The sequence below is a fragment of the Phoenix dactylifera genome, chromosome 14, assembly GCF_051530095.1.
Source record: "Phoenix dactylifera cultivar Ajwa chromosome 14, Ajwa_hap1_PhDact_Kaust_v1.1, whole genome shotgun sequence".
Taxonomy (NCBI): domain Eukaryota; kingdom Viridiplantae; phylum Streptophyta; class Magnoliopsida; order Arecales; family Arecaceae; genus Phoenix; species Phoenix dactylifera.
Window position 1 is genome coordinate 21,942,060 of NC_143203.1, and position 21,011 is coordinate 21,963,070.

At 36.7% G+C, this 21,011-nt stretch overlaps 1 protein-coding gene across 1 annotated transcript in view; it reads right to left on the reverse strand.

Moving 5' to 3' along the window:
• Positions 1-21,011, reverse strand: part of LOC103709893 (zinc ion binding protein) — a 44,343-nt gene that overhangs the window by 5,996 nt on the left and 17,336 nt on the right. The window contains exons 12-17 of the mRNA XM_008795418.5: positions 17,784-17,900; positions 14,632-14,792; positions 11,433-11,511; positions 10,574-10,636; positions 9,916-10,046; positions 5,056-5,161 (exon numbers count right to left, since the gene is read on the reverse strand). Coding sequence (XP_008793640.3) covers positions 5,056-5,161; positions 9,916-10,046; positions 10,574-10,636; positions 11,433-11,511; positions 14,632-14,792; positions 17,784-17,900 — 657 coding nt within the window. The remainder of the gene's footprint in view (positions 1-5,055; positions 5,162-9,915; positions 10,047-10,573; positions 10,637-11,432; positions 11,512-14,631; positions 14,793-17,783; positions 17,901-21,011) is intronic.

Sequence of the window (21,011 nt, forward strand, 5' to 3'; positions counted from 1 at the left end):
TGCTCACAGCTAAACATTAAGATGCTTGAAGAGCAATCAAAATTGCATCTGCATGTATGAAACATATAAGATCACAAGCACTTCACAGGTCAGATGCCTAAAACATGAATTCTTAACTAGACATACTAAAACACAATATGGCATGTTGGAGATGTTTGTCATATATGTGACCGTTACAAGTTCTAATTGAACATAAATTGATAAATTGAATTGAGATGCTTAAGATAGCCTACATCTAATGCCTGAGCCAGAAAACTTTGAAAATTGGAATATAAGCAATAAGATACTTGCATAATCTAAGATTTCACAAAATGATATGTGCAGATGACTTTGGTTATTACTTATTAGAATGTAGTTCACAACAAAAGAAATGCAATCATCCTTTGCTTCAAAATTGATGTTTTTTACTGCAAGGACAAAATGTTGGTACAGTGAAAATTCACGGTCAGGTACTGTTGCCCAAGAAATTCATCCTTCAATTTGAGTATAATATTATATTTTCACAGAAAAATCATTGTTCTGCAAAAAAATGAACTGTCAAGCACTGTTTTCCTAAGATAATTGTCCATCTGACTTAATATGTTTAACAATACAAACTGTTGGTGCTGCTAAAATGCACCAGCAAGTAACCCTGTCCTAAGTCTCTGAATTTTCTACCTTAATTATTTGAGATGTGGTCAGATGAACTCTGAGCAAAGGGTCCTTGTATTCTGATTTAATGTGCCTCGTATTCTCACCAAATCTGCAAATCATCTAGAAACTTCGAGCATGTTCGCTAAGTCTACAGTCTGTTTTAGTCATGTCCTGGATATAGGTAAGTAAATCTTTAGGGCTACATTATTCTACAAATTTTGTGTACTATGTAGTCGCTTTTCCTGATTTTAGTGATTCATGATTTTTAAAAGAGTCAAAGCTTTGGGCAAGGATGGTTTTTTCTTTTCCTTATTCATGCTTTAGTTCATTAAACACCCTAGATATGAAGGATGAATTTAATTTGCAACTGAAAAGATAAAGTAACACATAATTCAAATAATGATTATTCTTCATGTAAAATTTTGTAAGAGCTGTTAAAACTTCTTAATGTTTAATACGCTAAAGGTGGGCCCCACAAGCATTTCAGTTTCTTGTCACTATAACAGAATTTAAGCAAATCATCTCATAGAATAGCAAAAGAAAACATAACGATTTTTAATAAACCATTTAACTGCGTAAAAAAGAGTAAGTTGTTTGTCCTAAACATGTTACTGTTCAAAAAATAGTAAAAGTTTCATAGCTGTCCAATTTCTATACAAATCAAGTAATTCATAGTACAGATTCTACAAGCATGGGATCCATGCATCAGCATGTCCATTCTGCTTCCAATCACCCATTTATTGGTGATATAAGGAAATATTGAAAAGGTCTCTTATCTAATTTGCTGTCTGATTCCAAAGTAAATCACCAGAAATCAGGAAACAATTATAAATTAGCAGAAATTTCTAAACGAAATTGCTCTTTAGTATTGCCACCACTGAAATTGCTCTTTAGTATTTCTACCACCTAATCATGAAAAAACTCAGCAAAGAGAGAAGATCATATAGAAGAAAAGGCTCCGCCAAAATTTCTGAACTAAATGAACAACATTATATTTTCAAAGTCTTTGAAGAACACATCAAATTCAATAGATTTCACCAAAAAAGAAAATACGATACAGCAAGAAAATTGCAAGAATCTCAATCTGCTTTTGCAATAACATGACCACAAGTTCCAAATCTCCTAGAACCATCTCAAGCATGGTCCAACAAAAAATTTATAATGTGGGATTATATTTTTTACATGAGTTCTTTGAATTCTTTCTCATCTTTAGGCATCCATCATATTGATCTAACATGGAACATTGTGATAAAAAGTGTATGATATGGCATCATAGGTACCATCTCACTAATCAAATGCTTAAGGCAAGGTATGCTGAACCGACTGGAACCGGTCAGTTCATCCTGAACAGCATAAAAAAACGGTTCAAACCCAAACTAGGTCGGAACCGATTGGTTCCATACTTGTATCGGTGCAAACCGGGCCGATTCACACCGGCCCAAACGCATTTTCCTCATGCGCGGAGTGATTTTTTTTGGCATTTAATGCGCGGAGTGATTTTTTTTGGGAATCGCGCACGGACGCGCGTGCGGAGAATGCACGCCCGTGTGCGATTCCCCGCGCAGGAACCACGCCCACGGCCGATTCTCCAGCAGAGAATCGCGCCCGCGCGCGGTTCCCCGCGTGGGTGTGCTTGCGCGGGGCAGCGCGCCCACGCGGGCAGCCCGCGTGGGCCATTAAATGCCACATAGTGACATTTAACCCGTCCACGCGCGTCCGCAGATACACGCGAATGCATTGGTTTTTTTATTCTTTTTTCCTTTTTTTTTTTTGACGTCCACACGCACGCGGCCGCAGACGCTTGCGTCTCCGATTCGGTACTGTGCCGGTACCAGTGCTCACCGGTACATCGGTACGGTCGGTCCGGCGAACCTTGGACTTTAAGGTAATGTTTTCAATGGAGAACATGATCATACACAAGGTTGGTCGTTTCAGTACCAGACTTTGTACCGGTACCATCCTAGTAGTGTCAGGACACTCGATATGGGGGTTAGTTATGCATACTGACACTCGATATATAGTTGTGCTAGTAAAACTAGGAACATTCACTGTACAATTTTAGCATTTCAACTACTGTTGAAAGCAAGTTATCAATACCAAGAGTACAGTTAAGTGATTTTTGAATATCTCCTGCACAATTAATTGAAATTCTGAAACATATTTAGGAGTCTAGTCTCTGTTATCAATGTAGATGGAGTACACAAACTTTTAAATGTACATGTTAAAGATGTCCTCTACTGTAGGTTCCTCAATCATATGCACCTTCCAGGATGCCAATTGTCATAGTAAAACTCAGGGTAATTAGTATACATACTAAGCACTGGAGGGGTCCAACTCCTCTAAAGGCTCAGGCTGTTGCTCATCGATGCTAACTTTTTCTCCTATAACTACTTACTAGTTACTAGTTACTGCTTTGACTAATCAGAGAGCAAGGAAATAGATGAAAAAAATGCTCAACTCACAGATAGTATACATTAAGAAATCATAGCAATACATTGAAGCAATCATTATTTTTTAATCCAATGATATCACTCCAGAATCAAAAATAATAAGACCTCCAAAATACTTATAATGAATTTGGACCAAGACTTCACAGACAATAAAGAAAAATATAAAACAACCTTTTAGGACCTTTTTATAAAGAGGATACAGAGCAACAAGAATTAATCTCGCAATAAGGTTTGCCAGTGCTTTGCAATATGATCTGTCATCAGGTCAAACATCAAAATAATTGCAAATCTTAGAATGACATATCAGTCCAAGATGCTGCATGCAGTAGATAGTAGATTGTGGCAATTTCTCAGTTAGATTTCAAAAAAATGAAAACCTTAAACGAGAAGTCAAGTGAAAATATAATCAGAAATATCAGTTCTGCTAACATTTTCTGAAATTACAGCAGCTAAATCTCTAATAGAAAGACCTAAAAAAATTGCCATGTTCGAGATACATTCATCCAAGAAAAAGTAATTCCACATCTGAGTGGCAGTACCAGTTGGCTTCTTGACTTCTTGGAGATATAACAGGCTTCTTCAACTTTTATCAAGTAACTTGATGTTCATTGAAATACTGCAAATCCAATTTTTATACTGAAATATATAATTGGTCATTTTCCACTTCAGTAATACTAGTTATAATGCAAGTGTTTATGCACATTATGTTAATAATTAATGACTTGACATATGTTCTATAAAACTAAATTATTTTAATTCTAATACCTTGTAGTCAAATCAAATATCATTTTGCCTATATGAGTTTGGGTTTAATAATAATGGAAGATATACTAATTGCAAATTTCTTCTTGGAACTTCAATAATTTTTTTGTCCATCAGACAGAAATGCCCCCTCCCATACTTGCACAGTTCTATAATAGAACTTGCACAAGTATTGAAAATCAATTCCACAATGTGAACAAGGTAATATTATAAAAAAAATTGCAAAAATTCTGAACATTGTTTCCACAAATTTTAAATGTAAGTTGAAGAAATTCTGTTTGTACTGCATAAACCGGCTAAAGCCATGGGCAGGTATAGCAGCACATCAGGGGCACAAATTCCCTTTGGTAGCATAAAATCATAGAAGGTTGCATAAAGAAAAACAAAGAGTATCGACATTGCAAGTAGTAATATCATCTATACTTTACAAAATCTTGTATTCTTTTGCAAAATCCCCCTCGAGCTCTTCAGGTAAAATCTAGTTAGAATTAATGTTGTTATCGAAGGGCAATAGTGAGATTAAAAATGAGAGGGGGTTTGGGTTTTGAGGGGTTTCAGGTCTCAAAGAGGAAAGACAGCACAAGGGAGTCAATGGCTATGGTAGTGGGCCAGGGGCAGTTCTTTTATAAATTGGGCTAGACTCTGCCTTCTGTTTCAAATCTAAAAAAAGCTGACAAGAGATAAAGAGAGATTGTGGGTTTTCATTAAGAAATAAGATATAAATTAATTGACGTTGCTCAGCAGATGGTTGACCACATAACTAGAAACTCTAGGGACATAAGAGTAAGAACAATATGAGATGTCGAAGCCAACAAATCTTTGATTCAGAAATGATATTTTCTAACAGAAATCCACTTCCGCCATTTCTTACATTTAAGGAAGCATCTTGTTTGAAATTGCATGCTAAAAAGCTTAAATCCCTCAAAGATGCACCGCAAATTCTCTCCATTTCCGTAATAGGGCTTTCTTAACTTCATCTTCTAGCGTGTCCAAGCACAACAAAAGAGATATTTCTCTTTTTTCTCATGCTTTATATAAAATAATAAAAAAGAACCAGTATGTCTGAAACTACACCAAGACCAAAAGAACATATATTGAAATGCAGTCTAGAGAAACAGAACATGCAATTTGTTTTTATGGATATAAACAAGGTGAAATAAGGAGCTAAAAAGCTATCCAATGAATTAGCAACTATAATGATATATCTAACCTGCTTGGCGTACAAGGAAAGCAACAAATTGTGCACTCCAGGATCCTCATTATGCAAATGACGGACACAGAATTCCAAATACTTGATGACTTCATGTGTTTCATTCCTGCATCCAGTAAATTGTTATTTAGAACCATAGCAACAAATAATTTCAAGGAAAGTTAGTTTACAAAATCAAGTATAGAAGAATAAAGCTTTCAGGTTTGCAACTTTTGAAAGAGGAAAATGGAGGAAGCACCTCCCTTTGTGTCTGTAGTGGTGCAACAATCGTATAAGTCTTTTTACATATTATGTGGTACAGAATCTTGGCTTAAGCTTACCAACAACAATATGAGGCTTCCATGATTTTGAAAACAAAGCAAATGATGGAGTGCTTTAGGCCTCTTAAACCTCTGTATGTGTGTGTGTGTTTTTCTTTGATCAAAAAAAGAATGTTAAATAGCTAAGCCATCTTCAGGTTTTGTAATATAAGAATAGTTCAGAGTTCAGACGATATTAGTAACTGACAGGTGACAAAATTCAACTTGGGCAGCCAAAATTGACAAGATTCTTTCTTACCCTTTTTATGTCAATTTGAGATTTCAAAACATCAATTTTTGGCATAGAGACCATAGACAATATCAAAGGCACCCTAAAGCAAGTTTCACACTTCATTTCTGAAGTAGCAAACTAAAGAGAAATCTTTTTCTGCATTTTGGGATACCTCAACATTTAATTTCAAAAAACTATTGACAATTGTCAACCTTGAAGGTTCAAATATCAATTAGACCACAAAAATAACAAAAAAAAAATGCTTATTCCTAATTTTTCTTCCGAAAATTATCAAAGAATCAACAAGTAACAACGGCAAATATGAAATTTTGAAAAGTAACCAGAAATTACTATAAATAATCTGTAATATTCTGAACACATCCTTCATTGAACTCTACCATTCACCCAGAAGATCCCACTATTCAACTTTTTCCTCTATTCTCAACTTTTAGATTCCAATGTTTGCCTAAGTTCATGCAAAATTGTTATAAAGTGAAATTAACAAAATTACCCTTGTCACGTTAATTTCTGTAATTTGATTTTCTGGCTTGGTTATTTGGAGGTAGGCATGGATTAAAATATGAAAACACAACAAATGTAGCTTTGCTAAATGAAGACCGATTAGATTCACAAGATGATGCAACATAGACGGTAGTAGTTACTCAACAGAATGTCTAAGTACAAGGGACCACACAAAATCATTGGCAGAGAAAAAGCTTTGATCTATATGTTATGTAAGAGAACTAGAGAGATCTCTAAGTCTAAGAGGCCTTAAACTAAACTCTTGTTCAAAGACAAGCTAGATTATAGGGAATCTATATTATTCAAGGGTTGAAGACCCAGTCCATCCTAACCATCCCCCATCATAGTAGAGAGAGAGAGAGAATACCAAGATAGGGGCAATACCCTAGGTATCTCCAAACTAGGCCATCCCAATCTGTCCTGGTCCGTCCTCACCACGGATAGATTGGGACTGATGTGTCCCAACAACTGGAATGGCCTGGCAACTTGTTTTTCACTAGGATGCCCTTTTTTTCTCTCTTCTTTCTTGTTTTTAATGGATGTTTAGAGGCTTTCTTGTTTTTTATTTAAATTCATGATCATTTACCTCATGATATGATTGACTATTGATGTTTCATTTAAATTTATTGTTATTTTTAAAAATACTTTTTTCCAATCCAATGGTACTAGTACCGATATAGGCACCATAGACCCAATCACTGGCTCAAAAGACCTAACCTAAATTCTAAATTTTGACAAACTCTAAAAACCTCTAAACGATTAAAAAATAAAAAAAAGGACATCGAAATGAATCACTTAGATGCAACCTTTTCCAAGTGTTAGAATAGGAGCATCTTGGTAGTGTGTGGCCTGGCCCTAGAACAATACTCGTCCCTATATCAAGACTTAAACCCTTATTATTATTACTACTACTTATCACACAGCCCAAGGTAAAAGAGAGAATCAAGCAGATCATCAAAGGGTCTCAAGTCTCAACTGTCTTCTAAAGCATGTTGAATGTCTAAAACCAAGCTCTCAAACAATACCTCATCAAGAGATCTTAGTATCGCACAAACTATGTTCACAACGGAAGAAGTTGATCATTCAAGAATTCGATAGTCTATTATGCGCATAACCTTGCTTGGTTGCATATATAAGGACATCATGGTTCGTCGTACTGGCCCGAACCAGGCAATACGGAGCATACCGTACCATACTGATACTGTGCTAGTATGGTACCGGTATGGAATCTGGTACCGAGACAGCGAACCTTAAAGGACATACAATGGATAAAGCCTAATAGCACTCTAGACTATTGATATCTATAAGCCAAATTCTAAACAATCAAATGTATCAAGCCTTAATTAAAATATTCAAATAGATAAAAAAACTACATTATTTCTTATACAAGTCAATATCTAGACATAATACTAAGGTACATCGTCTCGTTACTGGGCCCTGTGCCAGTGCCACCTGATCAATATGTCGGTACTGGTACGGGAGCCTATTTGGCGTACTGACTGTTGGTACGCCTCCCGTACCATGTATCGGCACCGAACTGGTACGGTACGTCCTGTACTAGCATACCATACATAATACAATACTATGCATCTAGCAAGGCAATAAATCTTTATTCTACCAGAAATTACACTTCAATAAACAGACCCATTTACTAACCTAGGAACATTTTCTTGAGTAATTTGGGAATCCCTGAATAACTCCAAATTATCAAGAAAGCTCAAACGTACTTGGGAAAGAAGGAAAGCAAAATTTTAAGCCAAGATGTCTTAATACGGATCATGTTATGCAAAAGACTTGTAAACAATGCAATGCCACTATCAGATCATTTAGTTTAAAATTTCAGCCCTAAATCGCCCTTCATTTTCTGCCTTCCCTCAACCTAACAATATTATTTTCATGTCTCCTTACTATTCAATGTATCGAATTTTCCTTTAATTCTCAGCCATCACTAACCTGACTTAATCAGATTGAAATGGACAGTTTATTTTTACTAGAGTAAATTCCATTGCTGGCTTTTGTAGTCAAGACATAAATGACTATGGTCAAAGGTCTGTTACAAGGATTACGAGTATCAAATGTACTAAACATGGACAAGTGCAAATACCCTTTGTATGCCCTAGACCCAGCATTGACTGCATCTACCAAACCATGTCACTCCGAACTGGCCCTATCACCCCATTCAAACTGTGAACTAACGGTTTACAGACCTGTATTGTTCATTTGATCCAGTTGTGCTGCACTGTATTCTGATCATGGTATGTTGAACCGGCCGTACCGGCTAGTTCAGCACGTACCAGACCGGTTCAATACGGTGGTGGAAAACGGTTCTGACCCATAAGGGCCGGAACCGAGCGGTATGCCTTCAATGACCACAACGCGCGCGAACCAGTGGTACCGATTCGGGCCGTACCAGTACACCTACCGATACTGGTTCGCAGACATTGATCTTGATACATATAATACTGGTAAGTGAGAGGTGCACATCCATACCTTAATTTTTAAATCCTTGGTTTGTTATCTATGCTTTTCAACCTTTCACATAAATTAAAATACTTTCTCTCAGTCCCTGTAACACCTTATTACTTAGAATGTCTTCTTAACTGGATAAATATGATTCACCCTCGTTAACATTGCCAGCTGAAACTAAATTTTCTTGCTAATGATGGACTAAACCACTGATGTTGGTCATAAGTCCAGATGAAAGAGGCGGTGGTTGACAGTAGATTGATAGCCACTCGTTAAAAAGCACACTAAACTACGAAGATTCAACTTAAGCCAGACCCAAATAGTTGGAACAAGGCTTGATGTTTATGGTTACGTTTAAGATGGACTTCTCTGGAAATCCTGGTTTCACATATGCCTAGTCTGCTAAATAAATAACTCTTTCTAACATTTTTGAGGAGTGTAAATATACAACTCTTTCAAACTTCACATGTTTTAGCAGTTAGCACATTTTTATTCTCTTATTAACCACAGTGGTGTTTGACTCAGTTGTCCATGTAAGCAATTAAAGAGATCTCCATCACTAGAAATATCTATACAACTCTAACCACAGTCTGTGTTGAACTCTAATCTCCTATGCTCATCCAAGGCATTCATCACCAACATTCAATTTTCATGATTAAAAAATATTGTACGAAGAGACTTCACTGTCGACAATTCTTTAACCTAGAATAAGTCAAGCAACATTAGAAGGTGAGAGTGCAGGGCAACTAATCCAAATAGCAGCAAACTCAATTGTGACATTTTAAAATATCACAAGGTATGTTGCACCTAAAAGGAACTAGATGACCGCACAAACATGTTATACTGAGGATCGTAGAAGAAGATTTGGCTTACATGCATCACTGGCCAGTGGCCATGGCCAAATCTGCAAAGAACTCTACAGCTATATGTATATGATCATGAGGGTTTAAAACAGCTGTTATACCAATAGTCACATTAAAAGCCAAAACATAACGATGGAAAAATACATGCAGCCACAACATGACCATACTCAAACCAACAAATTTGTGCAGCAGATGTTCGGAATTACATAAAGAACTTATTTAGCATCTCTTATCAGCATCTTTAACAGAAGTGTGTCAACAGAAGAAGAACACTTCTAATCAATGGAAAAGAAAGGATTAGCATGTGGAAAATACAATTGATGTTTGAGCAAAGCAAGATAATAGTGATATCTAAATCTTTGAAAATAAACAAGAGCTCAACATAAACCAATATCAAGTAACATATCAAATAATTCACAATCCAAGAACACCAGTAAAATTATGAAGCAAAAAAATGAGAAGATCGGACTAGTAATACTTGGCATGTGGTTCACTTGTATAGCGCATCATTGCCGGTATTAGTTTTCTTGGGTTAAGCTTGCTTGTAGCCATCCAAGATTCAACAGTCTCATAAGCATCAAGCATTATCAGATCAGGAGCAAATTTATACTGCAAAAGACCAAAAGTTATCCTTGCAGTATTCAAATAGTGCAGCAGTTGACTAAAAATGAGACCAAGGTATGCTATATCGGCCCAAACCGAGCGATACAAAACGTACCATACCGTACATGTTCGGTACCTATATCCGGTACAGGTGGCGTACTGTACTATACTAGTGTGACACCGGTACGGAATCCGATACCAAGACGGAAAACCTTGACTGAGACTATAGCTTTTGTAGCTTGCCAAAACTTAAGATAGTATGTAAAAGAACGGTTTACAGCCTAGGTACCAGACCCCACATGGTACTGTACCGAGTGTCAGTATGGTCTTGGTGTTAAAACTCGGTATTGGGGGCAACTGAGTCTCGGTACCCTATAGGTACGTAAGGTATGTGGCTTTGTGTCGTACCAGGTGGTACAGTCCCATACCAAAAAAACATTAATAAAAGCATATAATTTGATTAAGTATCTGGATGCAGGTTGTCTAAGAAAAAAAATTAATGCTTCGTTTATGAATGGGAAAATCATTAATACCTGAAGATCTATCGGGACATTAGGTCTCTGAAGTACCTCCAAAGCTTTCTTTGTTTCTCCTTGCTAAAGCCACTCAAAAAAAATGAACATTAATTTTTTACCAGAAATAAAAGTCATTCATCAGTAATCATTCATATCATAGTCCAATTGTCATAATAACTCTATCTAAAATGACTTCTGCCTTATATCTGCCATTTTGAAATGAAGAGTAAACTTCCACTGAAATGCAGACATAGAAAATTTTCTAGTATAAATTACTGATACTTTTAGGAGTACAAACTATACTGCCACTACATTCATGTGAAGAAAAAAATAAATTATAATGATTTTTTTTAACTTCTACGTGAAATAAAAGTGAACTACATTTAACTCCTATTGGCAAGCAAGAAATCGAAGAATCACATCATGTGAGATAAAAAATAAAAAAAAAACTTGAGATGGATGTATAATATGATTAGGTTTGAATAACAATAATATAAATACGAATGGCCCAATTAAGCACAAAGTGAAGGAGAACCGGTTGTATAGACAGATGCAACAAAGATCTTAAGAGGCTCTAGAAAGTCCTCAAATTTGTGCAAAAGGTCAAAAAATTAAAAAGACGAGAAGAGATCCTAAGATGTGAAAGTTGAGAAAAGATTTAGAAAAGCTTTCAGTTGACATTGGATTGTTGAATTTTTTTCTAATAATAGGTGACAATAGAATCCGAGGAACGTATTAGCAAGCAATCAAGATCTTGGCACTAACTAATAGAATGTAAGCTCCCCTTATTAATCCCTAATACAATTCATACAGCAGATATTGATAATTAACTCTTTTTCCCCTAAAAAGATATTTTTTTATATGGAAAAAACCATACCTGAATGTAATGGTGAACCACAATTTCATATTGCTCCTTTAGACCAGCAAAGTAGACTAGCTCATCGACTCTACCATAACTGCAAGAATGTTGGAAGAGATAAAATAAATTTTGTGCTTCAATGTTAAATTACCTAGTGTAACTTTAAAAAATGCATCACAGGCAAAGATTGCTGAACAATGAAAATCATCTAGGAGTCATTAAATTTAAATTATATACATCCCAAGTAAATTGGCATCCCAAATGAATTGTCACATTATGCTACTAACCATCACATACATCTCTCCAAATGCTAATGAGAGGTGAAGCAACGTAACGCAAGGGTTGAAACTGTACTGTGGTATGATATCCCTCGTACTGAGGCATACCGAAACCGTACCACACTGTACCACATACAGAGACATATGGATAAACCATGAGCAGATACAGGGGGATACTACTTTATGTACAATACCGATACGTGAATAGAATGCCCTCTACCATTGCATTTCAAACCATGACATAGAGTAAAACAAATGAAATTAAAGAAAATCCATTACAAGCAATGCATAAACAAAGCCACCTAGACAAATTGAGAAAGTAGATTTTAAGGTTAAAGGAGTCACACTAGTTTGAAGATAACATACAATAAATTGCATCCTTACAGTAGAATCACGGTATAAGAGAAGCGCTTGTCTAGATTAATCAAAAAGAAAAAAATCCATACATTCCTTGAGTCAACTTCCAGAAATACATTTAAAGTTGTTGACCCAGGTGTGATTTAAAACTAAAATCTAAACCATATCATATGCTTTAGTTTTCAGATGTATTTACCATTTGAAAATTAATTTTTGATGAAAATGAATCATATATGTTCTAGCATCTTTTCTTTCTATGAAACAAGGATAGATGCAAAGTTAGCCAAACCGGTAGTAGGACCCATGCTGGTTGGCTACCGGTTCAATACGGGGTGAACCGGGTTGTTCATCCCGGTTCAACAGGACCATTTTCAAGCCTTTTTTTTTGGGGGTTGGGGGGGGGGGGGGGGGGGGGGGTTGAACCAATTCAAATTGGCGTGAATCGAGCAGTTTGCACCGGTTAGTTCGGCCCGATTTGGCAGACCATAAACAGATGAATGTCGAAAAATACCAACCCCCACATGCTATATTTTGGAAAATTCATGGCAAAATCACTAACAATAACTATAAATTCTAAGATATCAAAGCAATCCATGCATAAGAATTGTTGTCAATATCAGAGTTGTGAGCCATAAAAGAGTCAAGTTGGTCCCAAGCTGTAAGTCAGATTACAAACCCTAATTCTTTTCAATTTCTTTAAAAATAGGATAAAATAAAAATAAAAATTAAATAAAATTAAAATGAATTTAGAGTATAAATCAAATAGAACATACAAAGTATTGTTTCCAACACCATTAACCCCTAGCATATCCAATATAGCAAACACCATGTTTACCTATTCAATCTAGTCATATATCAAAATACAAGTTTATAAGATATCCTACTCAGATGAAAAATGAGAAAAAATATGATGTAGGGTAACAACCGTATAGCAAAGAACAATATAAGCATTATATCATCATCATCATTATAGGAATGGATCTAAAAGGTTCCTTTTTCCTTCCATTTTCTTAATGGGGATTAAAAAAAATCATGCCCATTCACTAATTAACTTTTTATTTTTATACACATTCTTATGGTCTGTTTTTTTCCTCTCTCTAGGTTTTCTGTCTAATGACAACCAAATTGCTTTCCTTTCTCTTAGAAGTTGAAAAGCATAAGTGCACATTTCTTTTATCAGATTTTTTTACTGATAAAAAAAGTCATTTCAAGAGTTTGAAATTTGTTTTTTTAAAAAAAAAGATTGCTCGGAGATGGAGTAATAGTTGGTCTCATAACTGATAAAAGAAATCACTTTAAGAGTTGAATTTTTTTTTACCACTTCGTTTCATATGTGAGAAATAATTAGATCCAACTAACCACAAAATTTGTGAATTGTATTATACAATCCAGTGTGATCAGAAAATAGGGATTTAACCAAGGTACGCCATCTCAGTATCAGGCCCCGTACTGGTGCCAGCGTCGCTGCGTCGGTATGCTTAGTATGGAGGCCGGTTCGGCGTACTAAATATTGGCACGCCCCCGTACCATATACCAATACTGAACTAGTACGGTACACTCCGTACCATCTGGTTCGATATGATATGGCATACCATGGATTTAACTATATTATTTGGGGATATTTTGATTCAAGTCATGGATCATTTGCCCCTACCAACTGTGATGATAAATTCCCTAACTTCCAAGGAAGCATTATTTCAGTACAATGAAATAAAAGTCATACCACAAGGCAGTAACATCGATGTTTAGCCTGTTCAGAAAGTCAAATCTGCACTTTTAGTGGTGAAAAGAAGTCAGCAGAGCAGTGCATACGACAATGCAAGGACTAGAACTGGGAGAATGATATGTTTTGAGGATATAAAGCAACATAGGGTAGTCCAAGCCACTAACAAACCCTTAACTGGTATATTCCAACTCTCAAGCTGCCCGACTTGATAAAAACTATTTTTCTCGTGTTAAGTTGTTGGATGTCTCCCACCAGTTAGTACACGTTTCAAATTCACCTTCCAAAGAATATCTCAAGAATGGTACATGGTTAGGAAATCAAATTTCAAATAACTTGGAACATTTTTTATATTAGCTAGTGTACATATTTAATGACAAATGGCAAACCTAAATAGGTAAATATGGACTATGGGAAGTGACAGCTTTCTTCAGACACTCGTCACTAAAATAGGATTGTTACATTACAAGGATGCATCATTAATGTACTCCACGTCTATGATCCTATGCTACCTAATTTGAGCATGCTCATGGTCATATTCTATCTACTTTGAGTGTGGTATTGTAATCTCGAATCATCTCAATGATCCTTATGATGATCCCTGATAAAACACACTAATATTTTACAGACAAATCCTTGAGTTTCCAAATAAGAAACCCAAGCTACAAACTAGAAAGAGCTTTAAGCATCTGCTATGGCATCTCAGTAACTGCACATCTAAAGATGTCATTAAAAGAAAAGGAACTACCAATACAATGACTAAGCAGTAAGTTGTGGAATTAGTATATAGATATGCCACAGTAACCACCACCAAAACCTGATAAAATCTGGTTCCAGAGTAATCAAGATACTGGCTTACCTCTCTAACAATCTCATTGTGGTTGCCTCATCCAATACATCCTTCCAGTCACTAAGAAAAGCTCGGAATTCCTTCACAATAGACTGGTATTCTGACCTATTGGCTTCGGATACTACATTAGCAACCATGCCCGTGTCATCTTCCAATAACAGACGATTGATCTGCAAAAACAGAACAATAAAAATATTCGCAAATACAACCCTAGTATCATTACTCAATATACATTATCATTGAAGCATATATTTTTCCCATCACATCGACATCATACAGACTATAAAAATCGTCTTGACTCACAACATTTGGCCTCACATATAATTGTTAAGAAATCAAAAAAGAACAAAAGAAAGAAGAAAGTCAGAGAATCTTCTCCTATATCGTTAGGCAAGTGAAAGCGAATTTCATATAATGAAAATAAGAAAATAAAGAGTCATATGTTTCTATAAGTAGTCCCTAATTCTTCCTTCACTTTAGCAGTTATTTCAAGATAAAAATAACAAAATGCAAGCCAACAATTCACTCATGTTTCGACCATTTTCTGTAGAACTTCATTGCAATTATCTTAGTTCAGCCAAAAACAAGAGAAAACACTCAATTTTCTTTTATTTCCTCTCCTTTTCTTCTCTTAAGTTTTCATTATTTTGTTTCATTATCTTGAGAACCAAAAAGAGCCCCAATGATTAGAGGTTTTCAGTTCTCTGGATGACATAAATTCCAAGTGGTGCCAAGCCTGGTGGTTTACATTTGCAACCTACTTTTATAGAAGTCTTCAACCTGATTGAACAAATTAAGCAACAAGTCAGTTCATAAGTTTTCATTTCTTAAAATGGTCTTCCGAAAGCCAACATAATACAAAAGAACATAAGAAAAATGGAGGATTTGGATATGAACAAGTTATTACAACTAATTAAACCAGATGAAACTAGCCTAAACATCAGATCATCAAGCAGTATGCTTGTTTCAACCAGTATGAAAGTTCCGTCAGAAAAACATATTTCTTCCTCATTAAACTCGGATCTTTGCAACAGCCCTATGATAACTAAGTAATAATTCTTTGAATTCCTTGTATATGAAAGTAGTAGTATAGTTTACTAAAAATTATATCAAGGAAAATAGTAGCCAAATACAGATAAATTTATTAATGAAATTAAATTTGTTACAATGTTGTCAAGTGTTGAACAGTGAATTGACAGCACACTGTTTCTTGCATGGCCGAACCGGCCCGAATCAGGCTGGTTTGGGCCATATTGAACCAAACCGGTGTGGAACCGGGTCGATTTGGTTGTGAAGACCGGTTTGAAGCAGGAGGAGGAGGAGGAGGAGGAGGAGGAGGAGGAGGAGAAGGCAAAGGAGAAGAAGAAGAAAAAGGAGGAGGAGAGAAAGCAGGAGAAGGAGAAGGAAGCAGCAGAAGAAGAAGTAGAAGGAGAAGAAGGAGAAGGAGAAGGAGAAGGAGAAGGAGAAGGAGAAGGAGAACTAGAACAAGGAGAAAGAAGGAGAAGAAGGAGAAGGAGAAGGAGAAGGAGAACTAGAACAAGGAGAAAGAAGGAGAAGAAGGAGAAGGAGAAGAAGAAGAAGAAGGAAGAGGAGAAGGAGAAGGAGAAGGAGGAGGAGAAGACAGTAGATTTATATTTTTGTTCGAATTACCATCTCTTCTTATTTTCATTATGGTGGATTGCAATAGATTTACATTTTTGGTCGAATTACCATCTTTCCATATTTTCTTTATTGTGGATTGCAAAACATCCTTTGTCTCACCTTCAACACTGATTTTTGTTCGAATTACCAAAAGACAGTAGATTTACATTTTTCAAGATGGTATAACCATGACAAAAATCATCATTGCATGGATGCCCACAAGATGAAGCCCAGAAAAAGAGGCAGCAAACCCAAAAAATAAATGAAAAGAAGAAAGAACACTTACTGGGAAAACAGGAAAAAAGAAAAATATAACCAAAGAATAATGATCCATAAGTTGCAAAACATTGATAAAAAAAAAAAAACCAACCTGCACTCAAACTTCAATAACTATTAAAAAAAACACTTCATGAACTCAACTAAGCTGTCCAGAACCTACAATAGCTTGTATATGGTACTAATCAAGATTCCACTCATGAAACAATGGTTCACCAATAGACAAATTAACGTACTTACAGCATAGCCTAAGAGTCAAGTCATACTTGTAAACACATTCAACAAGAAATAGGCATGGCTAAGAAGTTCCAATGGAATGCAATGAGAATAGGAAGATCAAGAGACAACAAACTCTATGGAATAGTCAATAGGTAACACAATGTGACTAAACTGTCCAGCATCCAGGCAAAAATTTGATACCTAACAAAATAAAACTATTGATACTCATGCCTTCCTATTGAAAAGAGGAAGGCATGTCTATCTAATAGCATGAAAACATTACCTTCAAGAATGACACAAGTATTGGTTAAAAAATTTCACAAATAATAACTATATAATAAGAATTGCAACTCATAATAAGTATTGGTCAAACTCATGATCTTTATAATAAAGGAAGTCAAACACATGACATTTATGATGGAGATGTGATAGTCAATGACCAAGCAGTGGATTGTAGTCATATACAAACTCTGCTCTTAATATGTGGTGACCAAGCTCAACAACTCTCCATTTATTTGATTTCTCCGGCACAAAGAATTCTAGATACCCTCAGAAAGGAAATGCTAGCAAGATGTAAAGCATGGGCAGGGGTTTCATTTCTTGCAATATAGGTTTGCTGTACTGGTACCGTGCACCATTCCGGTAACTTACCAGTATGTTGTGGATCAGCACGGTACACCCCTGCACCTACACATAATATGATGCTGGAGGTGAGACAGCAGCTGTACCATATCTCGGTATAATGCCAAACAAAGCTGCCGTACCATACTGATACCTTATTGGCACGGAAAAGCTTGGTATTGGCCAGCATGGTTTGATATAGCAAACCTTGGTCAAGCATGAATAGATATTTTTCAAAATCTTAGGATGAGAACTATGTCATGCAGCAGGGCAGATTATGATCTAGCAACTTGTATATTCTGCATTGTGCAACAAACATGATGCCATGCAAGATAATCAAGAATATGTTGTTGTTTTTTTTTTTTTTGGCTAAAGATCAAGAACATGTTGTTGAAAAGTGCAACCTTGTCCAAGTATAGCTCAGTAGCCCATGTGGAGATCATTGTAATTTGGCACTTATCTTCCTTTTTAGTACTATAAAGACTATCAAGTTTCCGTGTTAAGAAAGTCCTCAGAGCGTCCTGCATAAAAGAGGAGCATATGAGATAAGACAATCTAGATTACATTTTGAGAAAAAAAGTATTGCAAACATGTGAAGCTTGTATTCTCACAAAATAGTGTAGAACTTCAAATCTTTCATGTATTCGATAGCATAATGGCACATTTAGCAAGCCAAGCACTGAAGACTAGATAATGGAGTCCCAGGAAAGCTGAGATAAATTCACAGAACAAAGTAATTGATGCTTGAATAGACAACTGTATTAATAAATTGTAAGGGTGTGAATAGCAGTAAAAAGTCTGAAATAGTATTCCATCAGCTGGTAGGGACCTGTATTAATAAGAGCTTCACTATAGTACCCATCAAATGCACTCACTGCACCAAACCCATGCAGTCAACGACTGTACAAATTTGACCATTGGAACTATAACATCAACAATATTCCTGGCCATAATTCCATTGGGTCGGCGAAGATGACCAACAGCAAGCTTGAAAATTGTATTGAAATTTCATTCAAGACATGACAGTTCACACTAACAATCAAGGTATGTCGAACCGGTACCGGTTGGCGTATCGATGGCCTACTAAACCGATTCGGCTTGTTCGCCGGGCCCATACCGAAACAGACCCAACTGGAGACGGAGAAGATGAAGGCCTAGAGAGAGCGAGCGGAGGAGGGAGGGAGGAGAGGCCTCCGCTGCCTGCGGAGGGCGGCGGGAGGGCAGAAGAGCCCGCGGCTGCGGAAAAAAATTTGAATTTTTTTAAGTGTAGTCGGCAAATCGATTTGGAAATTTTTAATTTGAAAATTTTTAAGTAAAGTCGGCAAGCGGTTGCCGACTTCACTTAAAAATTTCTAAATTTTTTTCCGCTACACACCCCCCCCCCCACCCCCACCCCCCGGGGGCCCTCCGCCGGCACCCCGCGGGCGGCAGAGGCCTCTCCTTCTCCCTCCCTCCCCCGCCCGCTCTCTCCTTCTCTTCTTCCTCGGCTCCGGCTGGGTTTGGCCAATACGGGCCCTATACCATTTTTCATGGCTGAACCGTACCGGTCAGGTACATGCTGAACCGGCCGGTTCAGCATACCATACTAACAATATACATACGAATCCTACCCAATATGGCCTAAGGTGCCAGTTGGCATGCATGATATGAACCGTATCCATAGTTCCAGTGCCTTAGCAGCACATGACATAGCACTAGCTATATGCTAGTGCTTGTCATGCAACCATGTTAGTGCATTCTAGACGCTTGCATAGCATGGCATGGCAAACCACGGACATACAACACCTCAATGCACTATACATATGTATTTATAGATGTATGCATATGCATCTATGTGAATATATGCATGTGTTTTAGGTGTGTATATAATATGTAGACATGAGTTTTTCTATCGATATGCATAGATATGTCTATATACACAAACATATACCTACATTTATATGCATATACACATTCAAGAGAGAGAGAGAGAGGAGCTACTATCCTTTTGGTCAATTAATATAAAAGTTCAATAAATGCCACTTAGGTTGGATGGTCTATACATTTGAAATTTTTTCACAAAAGAAATGTTCTAGGGTTGGAAACCAAGTGATAAAGTAATTAACTGATTGACTAGAAAGTCTAGTAAACAGTAATTAATAATTCTTGTGTATTATTATTATTAATTTCTCCTAAAAAATAATACCCATGTATCAATGAGGTCTACTTCCATTTTCATCAAGCAAATAGTCATTAGATGCTTAGTGACATATCCATATACTCTCATCAAGATGCTCTGAGTTATAGCAAAGACATTGACATGTAATTTTCAGCACAGTAAATAGAAAGAAAAGAGATGAAATTCAAGATATCAAATAAGAAAAAAATAGACAAGGAACTCAACTTCCTCCTCGGTCCTCATCATCCTTCAATATATAAGCCAGTTTTTTTGGATTCAACTAGAGAAAGAATAAGATTTGACTCGTTGTAGGAAATGAAGAATTCCTAATATTATAAATCTCATATAGACAGAGGGCCAACCAGAATAGGCGCTTGAAAGTCTTTGATATTTGGATGGAGTTCTAAACTTTGGGAGGGGTCTGGCTTTGCCTTGTTTGAATTGTATTTGTCGATTCTGAAAGTATATGAAAAGAGCTCTAAATCTTAAAGCTCTTGGGATATAAAGCCATGTAGAGAAAGAGGCTAGTGGGACGTGGCGTTGGTGGGCATGGAAGCAAACTCCAATTTGTGGATAAGCTAGATAAATCTTTTCTCGACTTTGCATAAGAATTTTAGAAGGGCAAGAACTCCAAATGAATGGTATACATAGGTAGTTGACACAAGGTTGGCTACCAGCCAATAGAGGGACAAGAGCATTAGACATGAGGCCATGGTGATCAACCAAAAGGAGTGATAGGGCAGCTGTGAAGCATCACATTTATGAACCCTGGTCTTGGCATCCAAGCGCTAGAGGATTTCTCAATGCTGGAGGGGGGGGGGGGGGGGGGGGGAGGGGACCCCACCCTGAGGGGCCCTTACCACTATGTAGCTCCACCCCGACCAGTACTTCAACCCCTGATTTGGTTCTATGGCAACCCGAAATCAAGATGTGGAAGAAATCATGTAGAAAAGAAAGCAACGGGGGAAAGCATTAGCACAATACATCCACAAGCACCAAGCAGATTAAAAATCCACATGGAAAGAAGAACATAAAATGGTTGATGGCAAGGTCTGAAAAACAAGAGTTGAGAACCATACCGGTACACTATTACTGGTTTGGTATGGTACCATTGGTGCAATACAGTACACATCCCTTACTGAGACAAGCTTCTAACACTTTTTCTCACTTCTGGACATAGTAATGTCCAAAACTAGGCAGTACGGATCTGTACGAGGTGGTGCGGGGCGGTTCTGCTTGGTTCGGACCTGCACGAACCAATTCACCTCATATACTAAACCAAATCTCAATATAGAATTGGTATCTTACCAATACGGTCCATTACAGATAGTATGGGGTAGTAAGGTTTGATGGCAAGATCATCTCCCCTCTAATGAACTAAATACAATAATCAAAAGTGAAAAACTCTAAATGCAACAAAACCCATGATGTTTTGACTAGAGCCTTTCAAATGCCAATAGTAGCGCTTCTTAAA